At 35.7% G+C, this 21,097-nt stretch overlaps 1 protein-coding gene across 1 annotated transcript in view; it reads left to right on the plus strand.

The window, feature by feature from the left end:
• Positions 1–5,588: 5,588 nt before the first annotated feature.
• The window catches only part of LOC128640521 (guanylate cyclase 2G-like), a 153,193-nt gene continuing 137,684 nt past the window's right edge, over positions 5,589–21,097 (plus strand). Inside the window, exons 1-5 of the mRNA XM_053692994.1 lie at positions 5,589–5,655; positions 7,698–8,014; positions 15,760–16,108; positions 18,226–18,350; positions 20,655–20,831. Of these exons, the coding sequence (XP_053548969.1) occupies positions 5,589–5,655; positions 7,698–8,014; positions 15,760–16,108; positions 18,226–18,350; positions 20,655–20,831 (1,035 nt within the window). The remainder of the gene's footprint in view (positions 5,656–7,697; positions 8,015–15,759; positions 16,109–18,225; positions 18,351–20,654; positions 20,832–21,097) is intronic.

Here is a 21,097-nt window from a genome sequence, read left to right on the forward strand (position 1 = left end):
TCGGCTGCATCACTTTCCAGTAATTTAGCATATGAGTATTATGTCCCTTTATTCTATTATGAGGGAATCTTTTGATGTGCTATATTTAAGGAGGATTAAATGCCTTTTTTTAATCACTATGGCAATCACAAATTCATCAGTTATTACCTGATATACACTTATCAACTTCATTCTTTCAATTGGGAAACCCATAATTTCCAAAGTTAAATTACGGAACAATTTTTTAAAATAAATGATGAAAATATATTTACTACCTCAATGAAGTATTTTATTTTACAATCTCAAGAATTTCATGCCCATTTAAGGCAACTTCAGCACTCCAAAGGTTGTAAAACATTGATGCCAATAAACGTTTCTTTGCTGACAAAATAATGTTCCATAGTAAATGTAGCAATCCGTGATACATACGACACGTCTAGTAACAACTACACTGGTGCAGTCTGTGATGAGAGGTCAGAGTGTCATGTAAAATCCTCAGATGCCCCGGAGGAGAGATAAGGCACTGGCTGAATAGATCTGCTTCTGGCTTCAGGGTGGTGGACTGTAGTCGGTGCACTTTGGAGTTAACAATCTGGCATTAAGCAGAGCTTTAATCTTTACGCTCATAGGATAACTATTCTCAAGTGGAACTTGAACTTATCCTTATCTGATCACTGATAGTTCTACAAAACACAGTATGTCAGCATACCTGCGCCAACCTATTAGTGATCTTGGGGAAGATCGCTTTTAAAGGAGCATAGGGGTTAGCCATTGGGCGCTACACTTAGTATTTGTAAAAGCATACCTGCGCCATAACATGCCATCTGAAGCTGTACTGCCATCTCTTGTGCCCATTTACACAGCTACTTATCTCAGCATGTGTGACAAATCTGTATGTAATGTAACGTAAACACTAACTTTAATTCCCTATAAAGGGCTAGATTACAAGTGAAGCGGTATTTAGTGCTCCCGCTTGAGCATAAACTTTTGTGCGTGTCGGGTAGTGAGCGTATTGTGCATATTTTACATTCCTATTTTCTTCACATAGAAAGAAAAGTAATTTTTATTATTAAATATATATATGCAAAGTCAGCCGTTGCGCTAACCCGATGCTCGTTAAATTTGATTGCGCTCTTTTGTTCGAGTTCACTTTCAGCTTGTAATATGAGTGCAAATTAAAGTGCCCATGATATTCTTATATCATTATTAATTTGGGAAAGTTTTCCTATAATTTTAATTTAAGTGAATCAAACATTTTGTTTTGTTATTGCAAAATGTTTTATAGCTTGATATATTTATAAGATGGAGAAATTGAAAAAAAATCAATTTGGAATAAAAGAAGAATGTCGGTTTTGTTTGTAGTTTATTACTACTGGAGCATAAGCTTAGAGATTTTCAGTAAATTAGTACTTGTCAAATAAGCTCTGAAGTGTTCTGTTCAAGTAACTGTTTTATTATGATCTTTTTACCAACTGTGACAAAAACATGTCATGGAATTAAAGGGATATACAAGAGTCTGTTTCATTGTTGTAATAAAGAAAACACTTAGCAGTGGGTTATACTTAACAGAAATCTTGCAATATGTATTATATTCATCATTTTAAAAGGATTTTACTTTTTAGTTTTTATTTAAATGTTATCGGCTAGATTACGAGTTTTGCGTTAAGCTGAAAAAGCAGCGTTAACAGGTCCTAACGCTGCTTTTTCACTACCGCTGCTATTACGAGTCTTGCAGGTTTAGGGGCACCGCACACTTTTTTGGCCTTACCGCAAATCGACTTACGTAAACCCTTTTTTCTAGGGGACTTCCATAGCGCTGGTATTACGAGTCTGTCCTGGGAGGCCAAAAAGTGAGCGGTACACCCTCTACCTCCAAGATTCCTAACGCATTCTAAAGTCAGTAGTTATGAGTTTTACACTACAACGTCGTAGCATAAAACTCATACCTAAAGTGCTAAAAAGTGCACTAACACCCATTAACTACCTGTTAACCCCTAAACCAAAGCCCTCTCGTATCGCAAACACTATAATAAAAATTTTAACCCCTAATCTGCTGCTCCGGACATCACCGCCACTACAATAAACATATTAACCCCTAAACTGCCGCACTCCCGCCTCGCAAACACTAGTTAAATATTATTGACCCCTAATCTGCAGCCCCTAACATCGCCGCCACCTACATTATACTTATTAACCCCTAATCTGCCGTTCCGGACATCGCCGCAACCTACATTATATTTATTAACCCCTAATCTGCTGCCCCAACATCGCCGCCACCTACCTACATTTATTAACCCCTAATCTGCCATCCCCAACATCGCCGCCACTATATTAAATGTATTAACCCCTAAATCTAAGTCTAACCCTAACCCTAACACTCCCTAACTTAAATATAATTTAAATAAATCTAAATATAATTAACTAAATTATTCCTATTTAAAACTAAATACTTACCTATAAAATAAACCCTAAGCTAGCTACAATATAACTAATAGTTACATTGTATCTAGCTTAGGGTTGTTTTTTATTTTACAGGCAAGTTTGTATTTATTTTAACTAGGTAGAATAGTTACTAAATAGTTATTAACTATTTAATAACTACCTAGCTAAAATAAATACAAATTTACCTGTAAAATAAAACCTAACCTAAGTTACAATAACACCTAACACTACACTACAATTAAATAACTTACCTAAATTAAATACAATTAAATAAATTAAATTAGCTAAATCACAACCCCCCCCACTAAATTACAGAAAAAAAAAACAAATTACAGATCTTTAAACTAATTACACCTAATCTAATAACCCTATCAAAATAAAAAAAGCCCCCCCAAAATAAAAAAACCCTAGCCTAAACTAAACTATCAATAGCCCTTAAAAGGGCCTTTTGTGGGGCATTGCCCCAAAGAAATCAGCTCTTTTACCTGTAAAAAAAAATACAAACAACCCCCCAACAGTAAAACCCACCATCCACACAACCAACCAACCAACCAACAACCAACAAATAAAAGCCTAACTAAAAAAACATAAGCTCCCCATTGCCCTGAAAAGGGCATTTGGATGGGCATTGCCCTTAAAAGGGCATTTAGCTCTATTGAAGGCCCAAAGCCCTAACCTAAAAAATAAACCCACCCAATACACCGTGATAAAAATCCTAACACTAACCCCCGAAGATTCACTTACCGGGAGAAGTCTTCATCCAAGCGGCAAGATGTCCTCAAGGAAGCCAGCAGAAGTGGTCCTCCAGACGGGCAGAAGTGGTGCTCCAGACGGACATCTTCTATCTTCATCTTTCAGTCGGCTCCATCTTCAAGACATCCAGCGCGGAGCATCCTCTTCAAACGACGTCTTCTTCGGAATGAATATCACTTTAAGTGACGTCATCCAAGATGGCGTCCCTTAGATTCTGATTGGCTGATAGAATTCTATCAGTCAATCGGAATTAAGGTAGAAAAAATCCTATCTTATAGTGTTAGGATTTTTTTAAGGGTGTATTGGGTGGGTTTATTTTTTAGGTTAGGGCTTTGGGCCTGCAATAGAGCTAAATGCCCTTTAAGGGCAATGCCCATCCAAATGTCCTTTTCAGGGCAATGGGGAGCTTAGTTTTTTTTAGTTAGGCTTTTATTTGGGGGGTTGGTTGTGTGGGTGGTAGGTTTTACTGTTGGGGGGGTTGTGTGTATTTTTTTTACAGGTAAAAGAGCTGATTTCTTTGGGGCAATGCCCCGCAAAAGGCCCTTTTAAGGGCTATTGATAGTTTAGGCTAGGTTTTTTTGTTATTTTGATAGGGCTATTAGATTAGGTGTAATTTGTTTAAAGATCTGTAATTTGTTTTTTATTTTCTGTAATGTAGTGTTTTTATTTTTTGTGATTTAGCTGCTTTTATTTAATTTATTTAATTGTATTTAATTTAGTTAATTTATTTAAAGGGACAGTCTAGGCCAAAATAAACTTTCATGATTCAGATAGAGCAGGTAATTTTAAACAATTTTCCAATTTACTTTTATCACCAATTTTGCTTTGTTCTCTTGGTATTCTTAGTTGAAAGCTTAACCTAGGAGGTTCATATGCTAATTTCTTAGACCTTGAAGCCCACCTCTTTCAGATTGCATTTTAACAGTTTTTTACCACTAGAGGGTGTTAGTTCATATAGATAACACTGTGCTCGTGCACGAGAAGTTATCTGAGAGCAGGCACTGATTGGCTAGACTGCAAGTCTGTCAAAAGAACTGAAAAAAGGGGCAGTTTGCAGAGGCTTAGATACAAGATAATCACAGAGGTTAAAAGTATATTATTATAACTGTGTTAGTTATGCAAAACTGGGGAATGGGTAATAAAGGGATTATCTATCTTTTAAAACAATAAAAATTCTGGTGTAGACTGTCCCTTTAATTGTAGTGTAGTGTTAGGTGTTATTGTAACTTAGGTTAGGTTTTATTTTACAGGTAAATTTGTATTTATTTTAGCTAGGTAGTTATTAAATAGTTAATAACTATTTAATAACTATTCAACCTAGTTAAAATAAATACAAACTTGCCTGTAAAATAAAAATAAACCCTAAGCTAGATACAATGTAACTATTAGTTATATTGTAGCTATCTTAGGGTTTATTTTATAGGTAAGTATTTAGTTTTAAATAGGAATTATTTAGTTAATTATAGTAATTTTATTTAGATTTATTTAAATTATATTTAAGTTTGGGGGTGTTAGGGTTAGACTTAGATTTAGTGGTTAATACATTTAATATAGTGGCGGCGACGTTGGGGGCGGCAGATTAGGGGTTAATAAGTGTAGGTAGGTTGCAGCGACATTGGGGGTGGGAGATTAGGGGTTAATAAGTATAATGTAGGTGGCGGCTTTGTCCGGAGCAGCAGATTAGGGGTTAATAAGAATAATGTAGGTGGCGGCGATGTCGGGGGCGGCAGATTAGGGGTTAATAAGTGTAAGATTAGGGGTGTTTAGACTCGGGGTTCATGTTAGGGTGTTAGGTGTAAACATAAAATGTGTTTCCCCATAGGAATCAATGGGGCTGTGTTAGACTTTTTCTCAGCCGGCTCTCCCCATTGATGTCTATGGGGAAATCGTGTACGAGCACGTACGACCAGCTCACCGCTCACTTAAGCAGCGCTGGTATTGAAGTGCGGTATGGAGCTCAATTTTGCTCAACGTTCACTTCTTGCCTTTTAACGCCGGGTTTGTAAAAACCTGTAATACCAGCGCTGTATGTAAGAGAGCACTGATAAAAAACTGCACGGTAGCACCGCATAGCTCATAACGCAAAACTCGTAATCTGGCCGTATGTTTGCAGGGACCATTACTTCCTGTCACAGCCCTTAAAGGGGGGCTGGTGTCTCTAGACAGGAAGGCTTATCTAGTTTGATGTCATAAATCTTCTAGAGCAGCGATGACCAACTTCTCAGCACATGTTGACTGCATAGCATTATTTTAGAAGCTTTAAGTTCTGTATTTAAATGTATGACTATTAAACAAATATATTTCCAAAAAATGCTCTGTGGTTTGAACCAATATTTATTTTTTATGGGGACAGAATATTCAAGAGCAAAAATAAAGTTAATTTACATAACAACACAGAAATCAATTAACCAAAAATGACATTTCTGGATGATGTAAAACTGTATATTTACAGAGAACACACAGTTCCCCATTACCACTATGGTAAGGCACTTTTCAGTGCCGTTTTATTTTTCTTACACCCCCCATCCCCTCACTTTAACTCCTAAAACTGCTTTGTGTAGTTTTTTTTTATTTAAAAAAAAAGAGCTAAATTTGGGGGCAATTGGGGCACTTTTGGAAAATCAAACTAAGATCTGGTTACTTTTCAGAGCACTAATTGCTACCGCAAGCTTGCAGTAGCAATAACTAGCCACTGGTTATTTATCGTGCGCCCGCAAACGGCAACTTTTCCCATTTACGGGCGTGTTATAAATTAGAGCTCCACTTGTAATTTAGCCCTTAATGTTTATGTTGCATTCATTTGTTAATTAATTTAAAGAAACACTAAAGTCAAAATTACAATTTCATGATTCAGACAGACTATGACATTTTACAAAAAAACTTTCCAATTCACTTCCATTATAAAAATGTGCATAGTCTTATTATATGCACACTTTCTGAGGTACCAGTTACTACTGTGCTTGTGCAAGAATTTACAGAATATATCTATATGCATTTTGTTATTAGCTGATGACTGTCACTTGATACGGTTGAAATTCTAAGTTCTATTACATTGTCCTTTTATTATGCATTTATTGATTATGCAAATTTACTTTATTTAATGGTCCTTTAATCGTTAAAGGGACACTCAAGTCGAAATTAAACTTTTATGATTCAAATACAGCATGAAATGTTAAACAATTTTCCAATTTACTTCCATTAACAAAATATGCACAGTCTTTTTATATTAGACTCTTTGGCCTCTATTTAAGAAAGTCTGGCGGACCTGATCCGACAGTGCGGATCAGGTCAGCCAGACCTCACTGAACACGGCGAGCAATACGCTCGCCGTATTCAGCATTGCACCAGCAGCTCACAAGAGCTGCTGGTGCAACGCCGCCCCCTGCCAATGGGCCGCCAGCAGGGGGTTGTCAATCAACTCGATCGTACTCGATTGGGTTGATTTCCGGCGATGTCTGTCCGCCTGCTCAGAGCAGGCGGACAGGGTTATGAAGCAGCGGTCTTTGAGACCACTGCTTCATAACTGCTGTTTCAGGCTCGCCAGAAACACGGGGCATCAAGTTCCATTCTGAGCTTGATAGATGGGCCCCATAGAGTCACCAGCTCATACTGAGCATGTGCAAGAATCATAGACTATACATATATGCATTTGTAATTGGCAGATGGCTGTCACATGATGCGGTGGGAGGGGAAATAAACTAATTTGAAGTACTATTGCATTGTCTTTGTATCATGCATTTATTATGCAAATCTACTGTATTTACTGTTCCTTTAAATGGGGTTCATTCTCATTTTGTGTTTTCCAATAAATAAAAAGAAGTGTGATTAAATTTGCATTCATCTCCATCAGAACGCAAACGTCTAGCTTTTAGTGGTACCAAATAGTAGAATAATACACATTTTATAGCCACGTTACATCACAGAGACAGGGCATCCTCTATCCCTGTGCTCTGATATACCATCTAATAATGTCAATCTCCCGATTAGCTGTAATGATTGCGCTTTATTTATCTTATAGCATCATCTATCATAGTTTATGATCTTTTGACACATTACGTTTTTTTTCAAATAACACCAGCAGAAAAGTTTCTAAGTCTTAATGACATCTTCATTCCAATTTCAACCTGTTGCTTAAACAACATCTCTTCATTACAGCCCTGTTAGCATCAGTTTTATATTTATTTAGTTTTGTATACAGCCATTAATTCAATTAGAGATGTCTTCAGTTCAAAGCTATGTGAGGAAAAATGACTAAGTTTATATAATACTCAGATTCTGATATTGATGAAAGGGTGGAAATCAATAGAGGGTGAGCGAGCTGTGGGATTTTGCTAATTAGGGTTGTTTAATAGGAAGCATGAAGAAATCACTAGAGAATATGTTAGTTAAGAAGCAGGTATAAGTAGCAGGTCTTCCTGAGCAAAGCTATAAAACCACCCATTGGAGTTACATCATTTTTTCAACCAGGCACAACACGGTCATGTTGGTTTTTATTTTTATTTGTTATGCTCATGTTTCTCTAGGAGAATCCCATATCATAAGTAGCATCAACTACACCATGGGAAATGGATCAGAATCCACCATAATTCGTGTTGGATTTCAAGCTCCATGGAACTTCTCGTATCCGTTCAGTGCCCAACGGTTAGGATCTGCTATCCAGCTGGCCATAGACAGGATCAGCAAGGAATGGGAGCCTTGGTTCCTCGGTAACAACACTTTGGAGTTTGTTTATGCTGACTGTGATTGCAATTCTAAGACTGCTCTGAGTACTTTTATCAAACTGTTCCAAAATCAAAATATTTCAGCTCTGCTTGGTCCTGTCTGTCCTGAAGCTGCAGAGGTAGGAGCATACTTCATATTACTTGTGAAAGGCAAGGAGCATACTTCATATTACTTGTGAAAGGCAAGGAGCATACTTCATATTACTTGTGACAGGCAAGGAGTATACTTCATATTACTTGTGAAAGGCAAGGAGCATACTTCATATTACTTGTGAAAGGCAAGGAGTATACTTTATATTACTTGTGAAAGGCAAGGAGTATACTTTATATTACTTGTGACAGGCAAGGAGTATACTTCATATCACTTGGGAAAGGCAAGGAGCATACTTCATATTACTTGTGAAAGGCAAGGAGCATACTTCATATTACTTGTGAAAGGCAAGGAGTATACTTTATATTACTTGGGAAAGGCAAGGAGCATACTTCATATTACTTGTGAAAGGCAAGGAGCATACTTCATATTACTTGTGAAAGGCAAGGAGTATACTTTATATTACTTGTGAAAGGCAAGGAGTATACTTTATATTACTTGTGAAAGGCAAGGAGTATACTTCATATTACTTGTGAAAGACAAGGAGCATACTTCATATTACTTGTGAAAGGCAAGGAGTATACTTCATATTACTTGTGAAAGGCAAGGAGCATACTTCATATTACTTGTGAAAGGCAAGGAGTATACTTCATATTACTTGTGAAAGGCAAGGAGCATACTTCATATTACTTGTGAAAGGCAAGGAGCATACTTCATATTACTTGTGAAAGGAAAGGAGTATACTTCATATTACTTGTGAAAGGCAAGGAGCATACTTCATATTACTTGTGAAAGGCAAGGAGTATACTTCATATTACTTGTGAAAGGCAAGGAGCATACTTCATATTACTTGTGAAAGGCAAGGAGTATACTTCATATTACTTGTGAAAGGCAAGGAGTATACTTCATATTACTTGTGAAAGGCAAGGAGCATACTTCATATTACTTGTGAAAGGCAAGGAGCATACTTCATATCACTTGTGAAAGGCAAGGAGCATACTTCATATTACTTGTGAAAGGCAAGGAGTATACTTCATATTACTTGTGAAAGGCAAGGAGCATACTTCATATTACTTGTGAAAGGCAAGGAGCATACTTCATATTACTTGTGAAAGGCAAGGAGTATACTTCATATTACTTGTGAAAGGCACGGAGTATACTTCATATTACTTGTGAAAGGCAAGGAGTATACTTCATATTACTTGTGAAAGGCAAGGAGCATACTTCATATTACTTGTGAAAGGCAAGGAGTATACTTCATATTACTTGTGAAAGGCAAGGAGTATACTTCATATTACTTGTGAAAGGCAAGGAGTACACTTCATATTACTTGTGAAAGGCAAGGAGTATACTTCATATTACTTGTGAAAGGCAAGGAGTATACTTCATATTACTTGTGAAAGGCAAGGAGTATACTTCATATTACTTGTGAAAGGCAAGGAGTATACGTCATATTTCTTGTGAAAGGCAAGGAGTATACTTCATATTACTTGTGAAAGGCAAGGAGTATACTTCATATTATACTTTATATTACTTGTGAAAGGCAAGGAGTATACTTCATATTACTTGTGAAAGGCAAGGAGTATACTTTATATTATACTTTATATTACTTGTGAAAGGCAAGGAGTATACTTCATATTACTTGTGAAAGGCAAGGAGTATACTTCATATTACTTGTGAAAGGCAAGGAGTATACTTTATATTACTTGTGAAAGGCAAGGAGTATACTTCATATTACTTGTGAAAGGCAAGGAGTATACTTCATATTACTTGTGAAAGGCAAGGAGTATACTTCATATTACTTATGAAAGGCAAGGAGTATACTTCATATTACTTGTGAAAGGCAAGGAGTATACTTCATATTACTTGTGAAAGGCAAGGACTATACTTCATATTACTTGTGAAAGGCAAGGAGTATACTTCATATTTTCTTGTGAAAGGCAAGGAGCATACTTCATATTACTTGTGAAAGGCAAGGAGTATACTTCATATTACTTGTGAAAGGCAAGGAGTATACTTTATATTACTTGTGAAAGGCAAGGAGTATAGTCTATATTACTTGTGAAAGGCAAGGAGTATACTTCATATTACTTGTGAAAGGCAAGGAGTATACTTTATATTACTTGTGAAAGGCAAGGAGTATAGTCTATATTACTTGTGAAAGGCAAGGAGTATACTTCATATTACTTGTGAAAGGCAAGGAGTATAGTCTATATTACTTGTGAGAGGCAAGGAGTATACTTCATATTACTTGTGAAAGACAAGGAGTATACTTTATATTACTTGTGAAAGGCAAGGAGTATACTTCCTATTACTTGTGAAAGGCAAGGAGTGTACTTCATATTACTTGGGAAAGGCAAGGAGTAGACTTTATATTACTTGTGAAAGGCAAGGAGTATACTTCATTCTCTTGGTATCTTTTGTTGAAGGAGCAACAGTGAAATATTGGGAGCTAGCTGAACACATTAGGTGAGCCAATGACAAGAGGCATTTGTGCTGCCACCAATTAGCAGATAGTATTTTGTAGTGTATTGTTGCTCCTGACGATACTTAGGTATGTTTGTAAACAAAGATACCAACAGAATGAAGCCAATTAGATACTTTAAGTAAATTAAAGAGTTGTGGGAAATGACATGCTCTATCTAAATTGTGAAAGTTTAATTTTGACTTTACTGTCCTTTTAACTACAACCCTTACCTTTATACTGATAGTAACCTAACCCTAATCCTCAACTCTAAATCAATTCTAACCCTAACCCCAATCTCAACTCAATCTGGAAAGCATTATTTTTTTTGTATTTTAATACAATTTTAACTGAGAACAAAAGTGGAACTATAACAGGGCGTAATTTAAGGGAAAATATTTATTAGTGTTATTTTGAGTACAAAATAATTTTCTGTAAATGTGTACAGATGGTATAAAGATAATGATCTGTGCACCTACTTATTCCAAAATGTGCCTAATCTCTGAACAGGTGAAGGGAATGTGCGTACGAGCACATGGGCTATAGACTGCTGGTTGTTTGCATAGTTACGTTATCACTGAACCATGAATGGTGTTTATTAGAAGCTTTTTATTAATCTAAGTATGTTATTAAAAAAAGTTTAGTGTACACTGATGTGCATTTCAGTTTTAATGAGCACATCCCCTTAAAGCCTAAAATGATTTTTAGGGATAAATTTAATAATGAGACTTTAAACTAAAATATAATATAACATCTACCACCTTCCACTGAACAACTACAAGACACTATATACAAAAAGAAGACAACTGATATGAAATGAAGTAGGTAGAATAGTCTCATAACTCCAACCATGGTCACAATATGACATGTGTATGAGAGGCCAAGAATGAGTTCAGCATCTTGTTAGATAAGTGCGGATTAACGTTACCTCTGTCACACCACTCACTGATTCGGGTTCAGGAGTTACCTAACTTTGAGTGACATCACATTCCCAGTGTCCCCACTTGTGCTGGTGTAAAAGGACAGTCTACTCCAGAATTGTTATTGTTTAAAAAGATAGATAATTCCTTTATTACGCATTCTCCAGTTTTGCATAACCAACATGGTTATACTAATATACTTTTTACCTCTGTTATTACCTTGTATTGAAGCCTCTTTAGACTGCTACCCTAGTTTAGTTCTTATCACAGACTTGCATTTTAGCCAATCAGTGCTGACTCCTAAGTGACTGTATGGTAGTGAGCACAATTGTATCTATATGGCACACATGAACTAGTGGTTTCTAACTGTAAAAAACTGTCAAAATGCACTGAGATAAGAGGCAGCATTCAAGGTTTTAGAAATTAGCATATTAGCCTACCTAGGTTAAACTTAAAACAAAGAATACCGAGAGAACAAAGGTAAAGTGATGATAAACGTAAATTGGAAAGTTGTTTAAAATTGGAAGCCCTATCTGAATCATGAAAGTTTAATTTTCACTAGACTGTCCCTTTAAATTATCTGTAAAAGTTGGTGAATGCCCAGATGCGTTTACAGAAGTTTTGTTCCGGGTATCTGTATCTTTACCAGCACTTACATCTTCTAATCCATTGGTATAAGCATCAGATCTGTGTTGTGTTTCACCAGGACAATAGAACACAGGCACTGCAAGACTTCTGTACCGCTCAACCTCCCTGTCTTTCCCAATCTTTGTACAATTCTACAATTTCCTAACTCTCTATTTTTAGAACAGAACAGTCTGGCTGAGGATAAAGGGCAAGTGGATTCCTATTTATATCAATTTATTTACCTAAATTATTTTTTTTTAAATTTAGAATCAATGTGATTAATCTAAAGAAGCATGTTAGTACATTCACATTTAACCTTTAAAAGGGTATTTTAAAGTGAAGGTAAACTTTGATGACTGAAAGTCCGTTTTTTAAAAATACTATTAAAAACAGGGGCACTTTCATTCATCAAAGTTTACAAATCAGCCGTTTTGATTAAAAACGTACCTTTGTTTTTTTCACAGCCAGAGTAGCTCCCCCCTCCTGGAAATCCTCTCTTCGCACGTCAGCAATGACTAATCCGGCTTCCTCCAATCACAGCATGGCCTCAGGCAATAACCACCCTGGGGGAAAGCCGTGATTGGAGGAAGCCGGATTAGTCATTGCTGACGTGTGAAGAGAGGATTTCCAGGAGGGGAAAGCTGCTGTAGCTGTGAAAAGAAAAAAATGTTTTTAATCAAAACCACTGATTTGTAAACTTTGATGAATGAAAGTGCCCCTGTTTTTAATAGTATTTTTAAAAAACGTGCTTTAATTCACCAAAGTTTACCTTCACTTTAAATAACATTTAAAGGGACAGTAACCTCACATTTTTGTTTAAAATTAAAAGCTGATTTTTTTTGGCTGAAAATTGTGAATTAAAAGATATTTTAACTGAAATATAGTTGTTTACTTCCTATTAATGTTCATTGGCTGATAGGTGCTTTATGCTAATGTTCATTGGTTGATATATACTTTCTGATAATGCTCATTGGCTGATAGATTCTTCCTGGAAATGCTCATTGGCTGATAGATGCTTCTTGATAATGCTCATCAGCTGATAGATATTTCCTAATAATGCTCATTGGCTGATAGATCCTACCTGATTATGCTCATTGGCTGATAGATATTTCCTGATAATGCTCATTAACTGGTACATATTTCCTGATAATGCTCATTGGCTGATATATTCTTCCTGGTAATACTCATTGGCTGATAAATGCTTCCTGCTAATGCTCATTGGCTGATAGATATTCCCTTTTAATGCTAATTAGCTGACTGATACAGATGCACCCCTAAGACCTAAAAATAAGTTTACAGCTGATAGTGCTTATTTAATTTTTTTTGCTTCAATTGTTTTTCAAATGAACCCATTAAAGGGATACTAACCCCAAATTTTTTCTTTCATGATTCAGATAGAGCATGCGATTTTAAGCAACTTTCTAATTTACTCCTTTAATCAATTTTTCTTTGTTCTCATGTTATCTTGATTTGAAAAAGCAGTAATAAAAGGTTAGGAGACAGCCCATTTTTAGTTCAGCACCTCGGTAGCGCTTGCTTATTGGTTTGCTACATTTAGCCACAAATCAGCAAGTGCTACCCAGGTGCTGAACAAAAAATGGTCCAGCTCTAAAGCTTATAGTACTACTTTATCAAATCAAGATAACATCAGAACAAAGAAAAATTGGTAATAGGAGTAAATTATAAAGGTGCTTAAAATCTCATGCTCTGAGGCATATTTAAGAAATGTCTTGCGGACCTTATTCGACAGTGCGGATCAGGTCTGCAAGACATCGCTGAATGCGGAGAGCAATATGCTCTCCGCATTTAACATTGCACCAGCAGCTCACAAGAGCTGCTGATGCAACACCGCCCCCTGCAGACTGGCGGCCAATGGGCCTCCAGCAGGGGGTGTCAATCAACCCGATCAAACTCGATCGGGTTGAATTGTTGCGATTATGGAGCAGCAGTCTTTGTGACACGGGCCTTTCGGAGCTTGATTGATAGGCCCCTCTATCTGAATCATGAAAGAAAAGAATTGGGTTTAGTATTCATTTAAGGACCAGTGATTTACCCAGTATGTCACTGGTCTTTTAATGGGGTTTGCATTATTAATATTTCTGGTAGAGGGAGGGTATAATAGCGTTGTCCTGCTGCTTGTTGTGTGACCTAAGCTGTTATTAACAAGGAAACACTTAACGACCAGCGACATACATGTTTAAGGTGTTAATAAGACATTCCAAGCTGTTTATATGTTACTCTTGCATATAAATGACAGAAATTGTACAGTACAATGTCCCTTTAAACATCTATTATTTATTTACAAAATACATTGTTAGTATTTTGTACTCAATATGACAATCAAATGATGACACAAAACAAGTGTAAAACACAGAACTGGAATGAAAACTGCAGAGAAAAGAAGACCAAAGTCAAAATGAAACTCATTATTTAGGGCAGATTACAAGTGGCGCACTAACAGTTGACAGTGAGAGATATCGGGTTTATCGTTGCTGTTTGCGCGAGTCAGAAGTAGCCCGCTTATTATAAGTTGAAAGTAAATGTGTTTGCTTAAGCTCAATTGAATTTAATGCAACTTGCATTTAAAAGATATGAGCTCAAATATATGAGGTCAGCAAAAAAGGGCAGCAAAGGGCTTTAATATTGAGATATATATATAGAGAGAGATAAATAGATAGGTATATGTGTGTGTACATATGAAAAATCATAGTTATGCAATATTCATATTTAATAAACTATTTAACTATGTATTTACTGTAAATATTTCACATTCCAATGTTCTGCACATAGCAGAATATGTTCTAAGTACTGTATTTTTAAATAGATAAAATAGATATTCATATATATATATATATATATGTGTGTGTGTATAGATATACATTGTACCACAATACCATAATTTATATATATATGTATAGATATACATTGTAACACAATACCATCATTTATATATATATGTATAGCTATACATTGTACCACAATACCAATATATATAAATATATATATAAAAAGAACATATTATGCTATGTGAAAAACATTGTAATTTGAAATATTAATACTTCATGTTGGGTTAGCGCACTTGAGAAAATGTGATCGTGTTTGCTCGACTTGTTGGTTGTTAGTTTTTTTTCCCAGTTTTCCTGCTCCGCTGAAATCTACAGGGAGTACATTAATTTGGTTGTGATATTGTATCTTTGGCATTATCTGTGCGTTGGGTTAGCGTGCAAGCGAAAACTTTTTACTTTCACACATAGAACCTGACACGAGCATAAAGCCGAAGTGGAGTGCAATTAGTGCATTAAAAGAAGCAATAAATAGCGTTCCACTTGTAATCTAGCCCTTAGACAGAACATGCAGTTTTAAGAGACTTACCAATTTACGTCTATTATAAAATTGTAGTCTTTTTATGTGTACACATTCTCAGGGCCGTCTTTAACACAGGGCAAAAGGGGCAGCTGCCCAGGGCCTAGTCTTTGTTGAGGGGCCCAAGGGTCCTAAAAAAAATAAAATTCAATATTAAAGACGGACCTGCACATTCTGACATACTAGCTACTACTGAGCATGTGCAAGAGTTTGCAGGGTAGTCTGTGATTGGCTGATGGTCACATGATACACGGAGCCAGCAAACTGAAGTAAGATTTGTCAGAAAGATTCTACTGCTCATTTAAAATAGTGCAATTGCATTGTTTTTTCATTATGCACTTGTTGATTTTGCAATTTTACTGTATTTATTGGTCTTTTAAGTTTTCTCTTATTATGCAGGTGACTGGTCTTCTGGTGTCTTCTTGGAATGTTCCCATGTTTGGTTATGTCAGCCAGACATCTAAACTTGACAATTCCCTTATTTATGACACATATATAAAAATGGTGTCTCCTCTTCAGCGTATTGCTGAGACATTGGAGAAGACATTGCAATTTTTTAACTGGAAATTCATTGCCCTTTTTGGAAGCTCTGGGAAAAGACCTAACTGGGATCGAACTGATGATTTATGGTCTTTACTGGAAAGCAAGTTGGCTGTAAATTTCACCATCATGGCCAAAATTAAATATGATCCAAGGAACCCAGACAGTCTTCATGACAGCTTGCGCACTGTAGCTTCCGCAGCCAGAGGTACTATAGAGTGTATATGGTGGGATCCTATACTGTATTCATCCAATGTACAAAACAGTGTAAATCAATATCGGGACTTATTTTAACCTAACTTAAAATATTTACTAAGAAAAAACAAACAAACAAAAAGATCAGTAATTTTGCAGAGATATAACTCTGCTAGCTAGAATATTTTAGGTAAAAATCGTAACATATCGTAAGTTGTTGATGGAAATAATTAATAGACAGAATGTCCAAGTAGCTAAAACAAAAATAATAAATGACTGATATTTGGTATAAATGTTATGTTTGAGTGAATACTTTTGTAAAGTTCTGTTTTTCAATTTTTAAACAATATTTTTTATTTTATTTTTATTTTGAGAGCCATACACCAGGAGTACAAAACCTCAGAAAATATAATTGTTGACTAATAACAGTTGTTTTCATTACAATTATCTATCTATCTATCTATCTATCTATCTATCTATCTATCTATCTATCTACTATGTATCTATCATCTATCTATCTATCTATCTATCTATCTATCTATCTTTCTCTTTATCTACTATCTTTCTATCTATCTATCTATCATCTATCTATCATCTATCAAGCTATCTGTCAAGCTGTCTATCTATCTATCTATCTATCTATCTATCTATCTATCTATCTATCTATATATATATATATATATATATATCATCTATCTATCGAGATCAAGCTATCTATCAAGCTATCTGTCTTAGTAATATAGTGACGATTAATTATATAAACTATCGCAGAGATTACAAGTTGCACACTGACTGCAGCGCACGTGCAATATGTTTTTTCTTTAGGCTCCCTTAAATGTCTTCAGCCTTGCTAGACCCACCAGTCCTTATGTTAGAAAAAACATATCGCACGCACGCCGCAGTCAGTGTGCAACTTGTAATCTAGCCGTATATTGGATATTTTTATTTACGATTTTCAATATAAACAAATTAAAATCAGATATCAAGGATTCAAATGTAATTATGAAGAAGGAAGTACAAAATAATATATAAATAAATAAGCCTTGTTAAAGGGACATTAAATGAAACCCAACATTTTTCTTTCATGATTCTGATAGAGAATATAATTCTTAAAACGTTTCCAATTTATTCTATTATCAAATGTATTTAATTCTCATGTTATTCGTTGTTGAAGAGATACGTAGGTAGGTAGCGTGCACATGCCTGAAGTCCTACTTGACAGGAAAGAGTGCTGCCATCTATGCTCTGGCTAATGTATAACATTGTTACAAAACTGCTGTCATACAGTGCTGCAGACACGTGCACACTCCTGAGCTTACCTTACTGCTTAACAACAACTTGAAACAAGAAAACAAAGAAAATATGATAATAGAAGTAAATTAGAAAGTTGTTTAAAATGATATGTTGCATCTGAATCATGAGAGGAATATTTGGGGTTTTATATCCCTTTAAATATCAATACATAACTCTACAAAGTATTTAGAAATCCAGCAGAAATATTATCTATATATCTTAGTTCTAAATATAGATAGATACATGATATATAATAGATAGATGCTAGATAAATGCTAGATATTAGATAAATGATAGATAATTGCTAGATATTAGATAGATGATAGATAATAGATAGATGATCAATATTAGATAATAGATAGATGATAGATAGATGATAGATAATAGATAGATATTAGATAATAGATAGATGATAGATAGATAGATGATAGATGATAGATAAAAGATAGATGATAGATAGATAGATAGATAGATAGATAGCTGATAGATCATAGATAGATGATAGATATTAGATAAATAATAGATAATAGATAGATAGATGATATATAATAGATAGATGATAGATATTAGATAATAGATAGATGATAGATATTAGATAATAGATAGATGATAGATATTAGATAATAGATAGATGATAGATAAATGATAGATATTAGATAGATTATAAATAATAGATAGATGATAGATAGATGATAGATAGATGATAGATAGATTAGATAGACTGACAGACATACAAACTGACAGACAGCGAACATGATAGACAGTCCAGAGCAGACCCGACCATGAATGGGGTTAGTTAGGCATTCACTTACTGGCATTTCTCTTGTGTACTCAAAGTTATTATCTTAGTGAGCAGCTCACTGGATGCAAGGTCTATACTCCTAGAAGCTGAAAAGCAGGAACTGACCAATGGGAATTATGTATTTATCATGCTGCAGCAATTGGAGATTAGCGGATTTCTGGTGAGTATAACTATAAACAACTATTATTAAATGCACAAAATATAGTTGTAGACAAATATATGAATACAACAATTTTGAATGTTTGCTAAGATCTATTCAATAGAAGAGTTTCAATAGTAAATCAGATGCTAAGGGAAACATTTGTTTTGCTATATGAATGTCAAAATATAGACATTATCAGATCCCTATACATTTCAAGTGCAATAACATAAGTATTACACCAGCTAACTTGAGAGCCCTGCGTATTAGAAATCAAATGAAGTTTCATACGAGGTTGATAATTAATAGTTAACATAACACTTGTATGAATAATTATTCTCCAAAATGAACTCTTACAAATGAACCATTTAAAATATAAATTGTAGTTATTTCAAATTTAAATATTTTTATATTTATCAAGAACATTCCATGTTTGTATGATTCATAGCAAATATTTCATTATTGATTAATGTAAATAAATTTATTTTATTTGCTGTTTACTGACCAGTTTACCAACATTTAGGGCTAGATTACAAGTGGTGCACTAACTGTTGTGCGCGTCGGAAGTAGCGTTCGGTTTGGGAGATGAAACTAAATGTGTTTGCTTGAGTGCAACTGAATTTAATGCACATCAGGTTAGCACACCTTCAGAGCTCTGGTTAACTGTTACGCTCGACAAAAAAGTTGCACAAGACACATAAAAAATACATTGTACAGTACACTTACACTCATAACAACAATATTGCATAAAAAAGTTATAAGGGCTCAAACATATGAGATCCCAGGTGTTACATTGTTGCAATTACAAATGTTTAGGCATTCTCATGTTTATTTCTTTTCCGCTAGATTTAGAGTTCTGCGTTAGCCGTCAAAACCAGCATTAGAGGCTCCTAACGCTGGTTTTGGCCGCCCGCTGGTATTTAGGGCTCCATGTACTAAGAGGCGGGCGGACAGCTTCTTAACTCGCGAAGCTGTCCGCCCGCCTCCGCTACACACGGGCAGCGGATCTATTAATCCGCTTGCCCGTATGTATCATTACACACTCAGCGGAGTGTGTAATGCCCGCCCCTTCAGTCGCCCGACCAATCACGCGACTGAAGGGGCTGTCAATCACCGAGAGCGAGCGAGCTCTCTGTGATTTTACTTCGCCACCTAAGAGGTGGCGTAGGGTGTAGGAAGCAGCGGCCTAATGACCGCTGTTTCTTACATTGCGGGAAGCAGGCTCGCATATGCGAACCTGCCCCGCAAAGGCTCCGGAGCAGCTTTCGCTGCTTCGTACATGGAGCCCTTAGAGTCAGTCAGGAAAAGGGTCTAACGCTCACTTTGCAGCCACAACTTTTCCATACCGCAGATCCCCCTACGCCATTTGCGTATCCTATCTTTTCAATGGGATCTTTCTAACGCTGGTATTTAGAGTCTTGGCTGAAGTGAGTATTAGAAATCTAACGACAAAACTCCAGCCGCAGCAAAAAGCCAGGAGTTAAGAGCTTTCTGGGCTAACGCCGGTTCATAGAGCTCTTAACTACTGTGCTCTAAAGTACACTAACACCCATAAACTACCTATGTACCCCTAAACCGAGGCCCCCCCACATCGCCGCCACTCTATTAAATTTTTTAACCCCTAATCTGCCGAACGTACACCGCCGCAACCTACATTATCCCTATGTACCCCTAATCTGCTGCCCCTAACATCGTCGACACCTACATAATATTTATTAACCCCCTAATCTGCCCCCCCCAACGTCGCTGCTACCTACCTACAATTATTAACCCCTAATCTGCTGACCGGACCTCACCGCTACTATAATAAATGTATTAACCCCTAATCCACCTCACTAACCCTATAATAAATAGTATTAACCCCTAATCTGCCCTCCCTAACATCACCGACACCTAACTTCAAGTATTAACCCCTAATCTGCCGACCGGACCTCACCGCTACTCTATTAAATTTATTAACCCCTAAAGCGAAGTCTAACCCTAACACTAACACCCCCCTAAGTTAAATACAATTTTTATCTAACAAAATAAATTAACTCTTATTAAATAAATTGATCCTAAAGCTAAATACTTACCTGTAAAATAAACCCTAATATAGCTACAGTATAAATTATAATTATATTATAGCTATTTTAGGATTAATATCTATTTTACAGGCAACTTTGTATTTATTTTAACCAGGTACAATAGCTATTAAATAGTTAATAACTATTTAATAGCTACCTAGTTAAAATAATTACAAAATTACCTGTAAAATAAATCCTAACCTAAGTTACACTTAAACCTAACACTACACTATCAATAAATTGCACTCTGTACCTGCAGGTAAATTTTTGGAAATACACTTTGACCACTGAAAAGGACACACAAATTTTGAAGGCTTATGACTCAGTCTTGATGGTTGCTTTGAAATCTGGCTTCAATTACAATTCTTTCCAGAAGGAGGTTTATGACAATCTTAAAGGACATCCGTTTTACAGTGAAATCTCTTCAGAAGATCAGGTTAGTTCAGTTGTTCTCTTGGTTTATCCTTTTTTTATCAGGAATCAATGTTCATGTTTCAGATCTATTTTTATTAACATTAAAGGGACATTAAAGTCAAAATTATAGGGATATGAAACCCAAAATGTTTAATTCATGGTTCAGATAGAGTATGCAATTTTAAACAGCTTGGTAATTTACTTATTTACCTGTTATCCTGTTATGAATATTACCTTTATCTATAAAAGTATATTGTGTGAAATGGTGCAATTTTTAATGACACATTT

Source organism: Bombina bombina, chromosome 9 (genome assembly GCF_027579735.1).
Source record: "Bombina bombina isolate aBomBom1 chromosome 9, aBomBom1.pri, whole genome shotgun sequence".
Taxonomy (NCBI): Eukaryota; Metazoa; Chordata; class Amphibia; order Anura; family Bombinatoridae; genus Bombina; species Bombina bombina.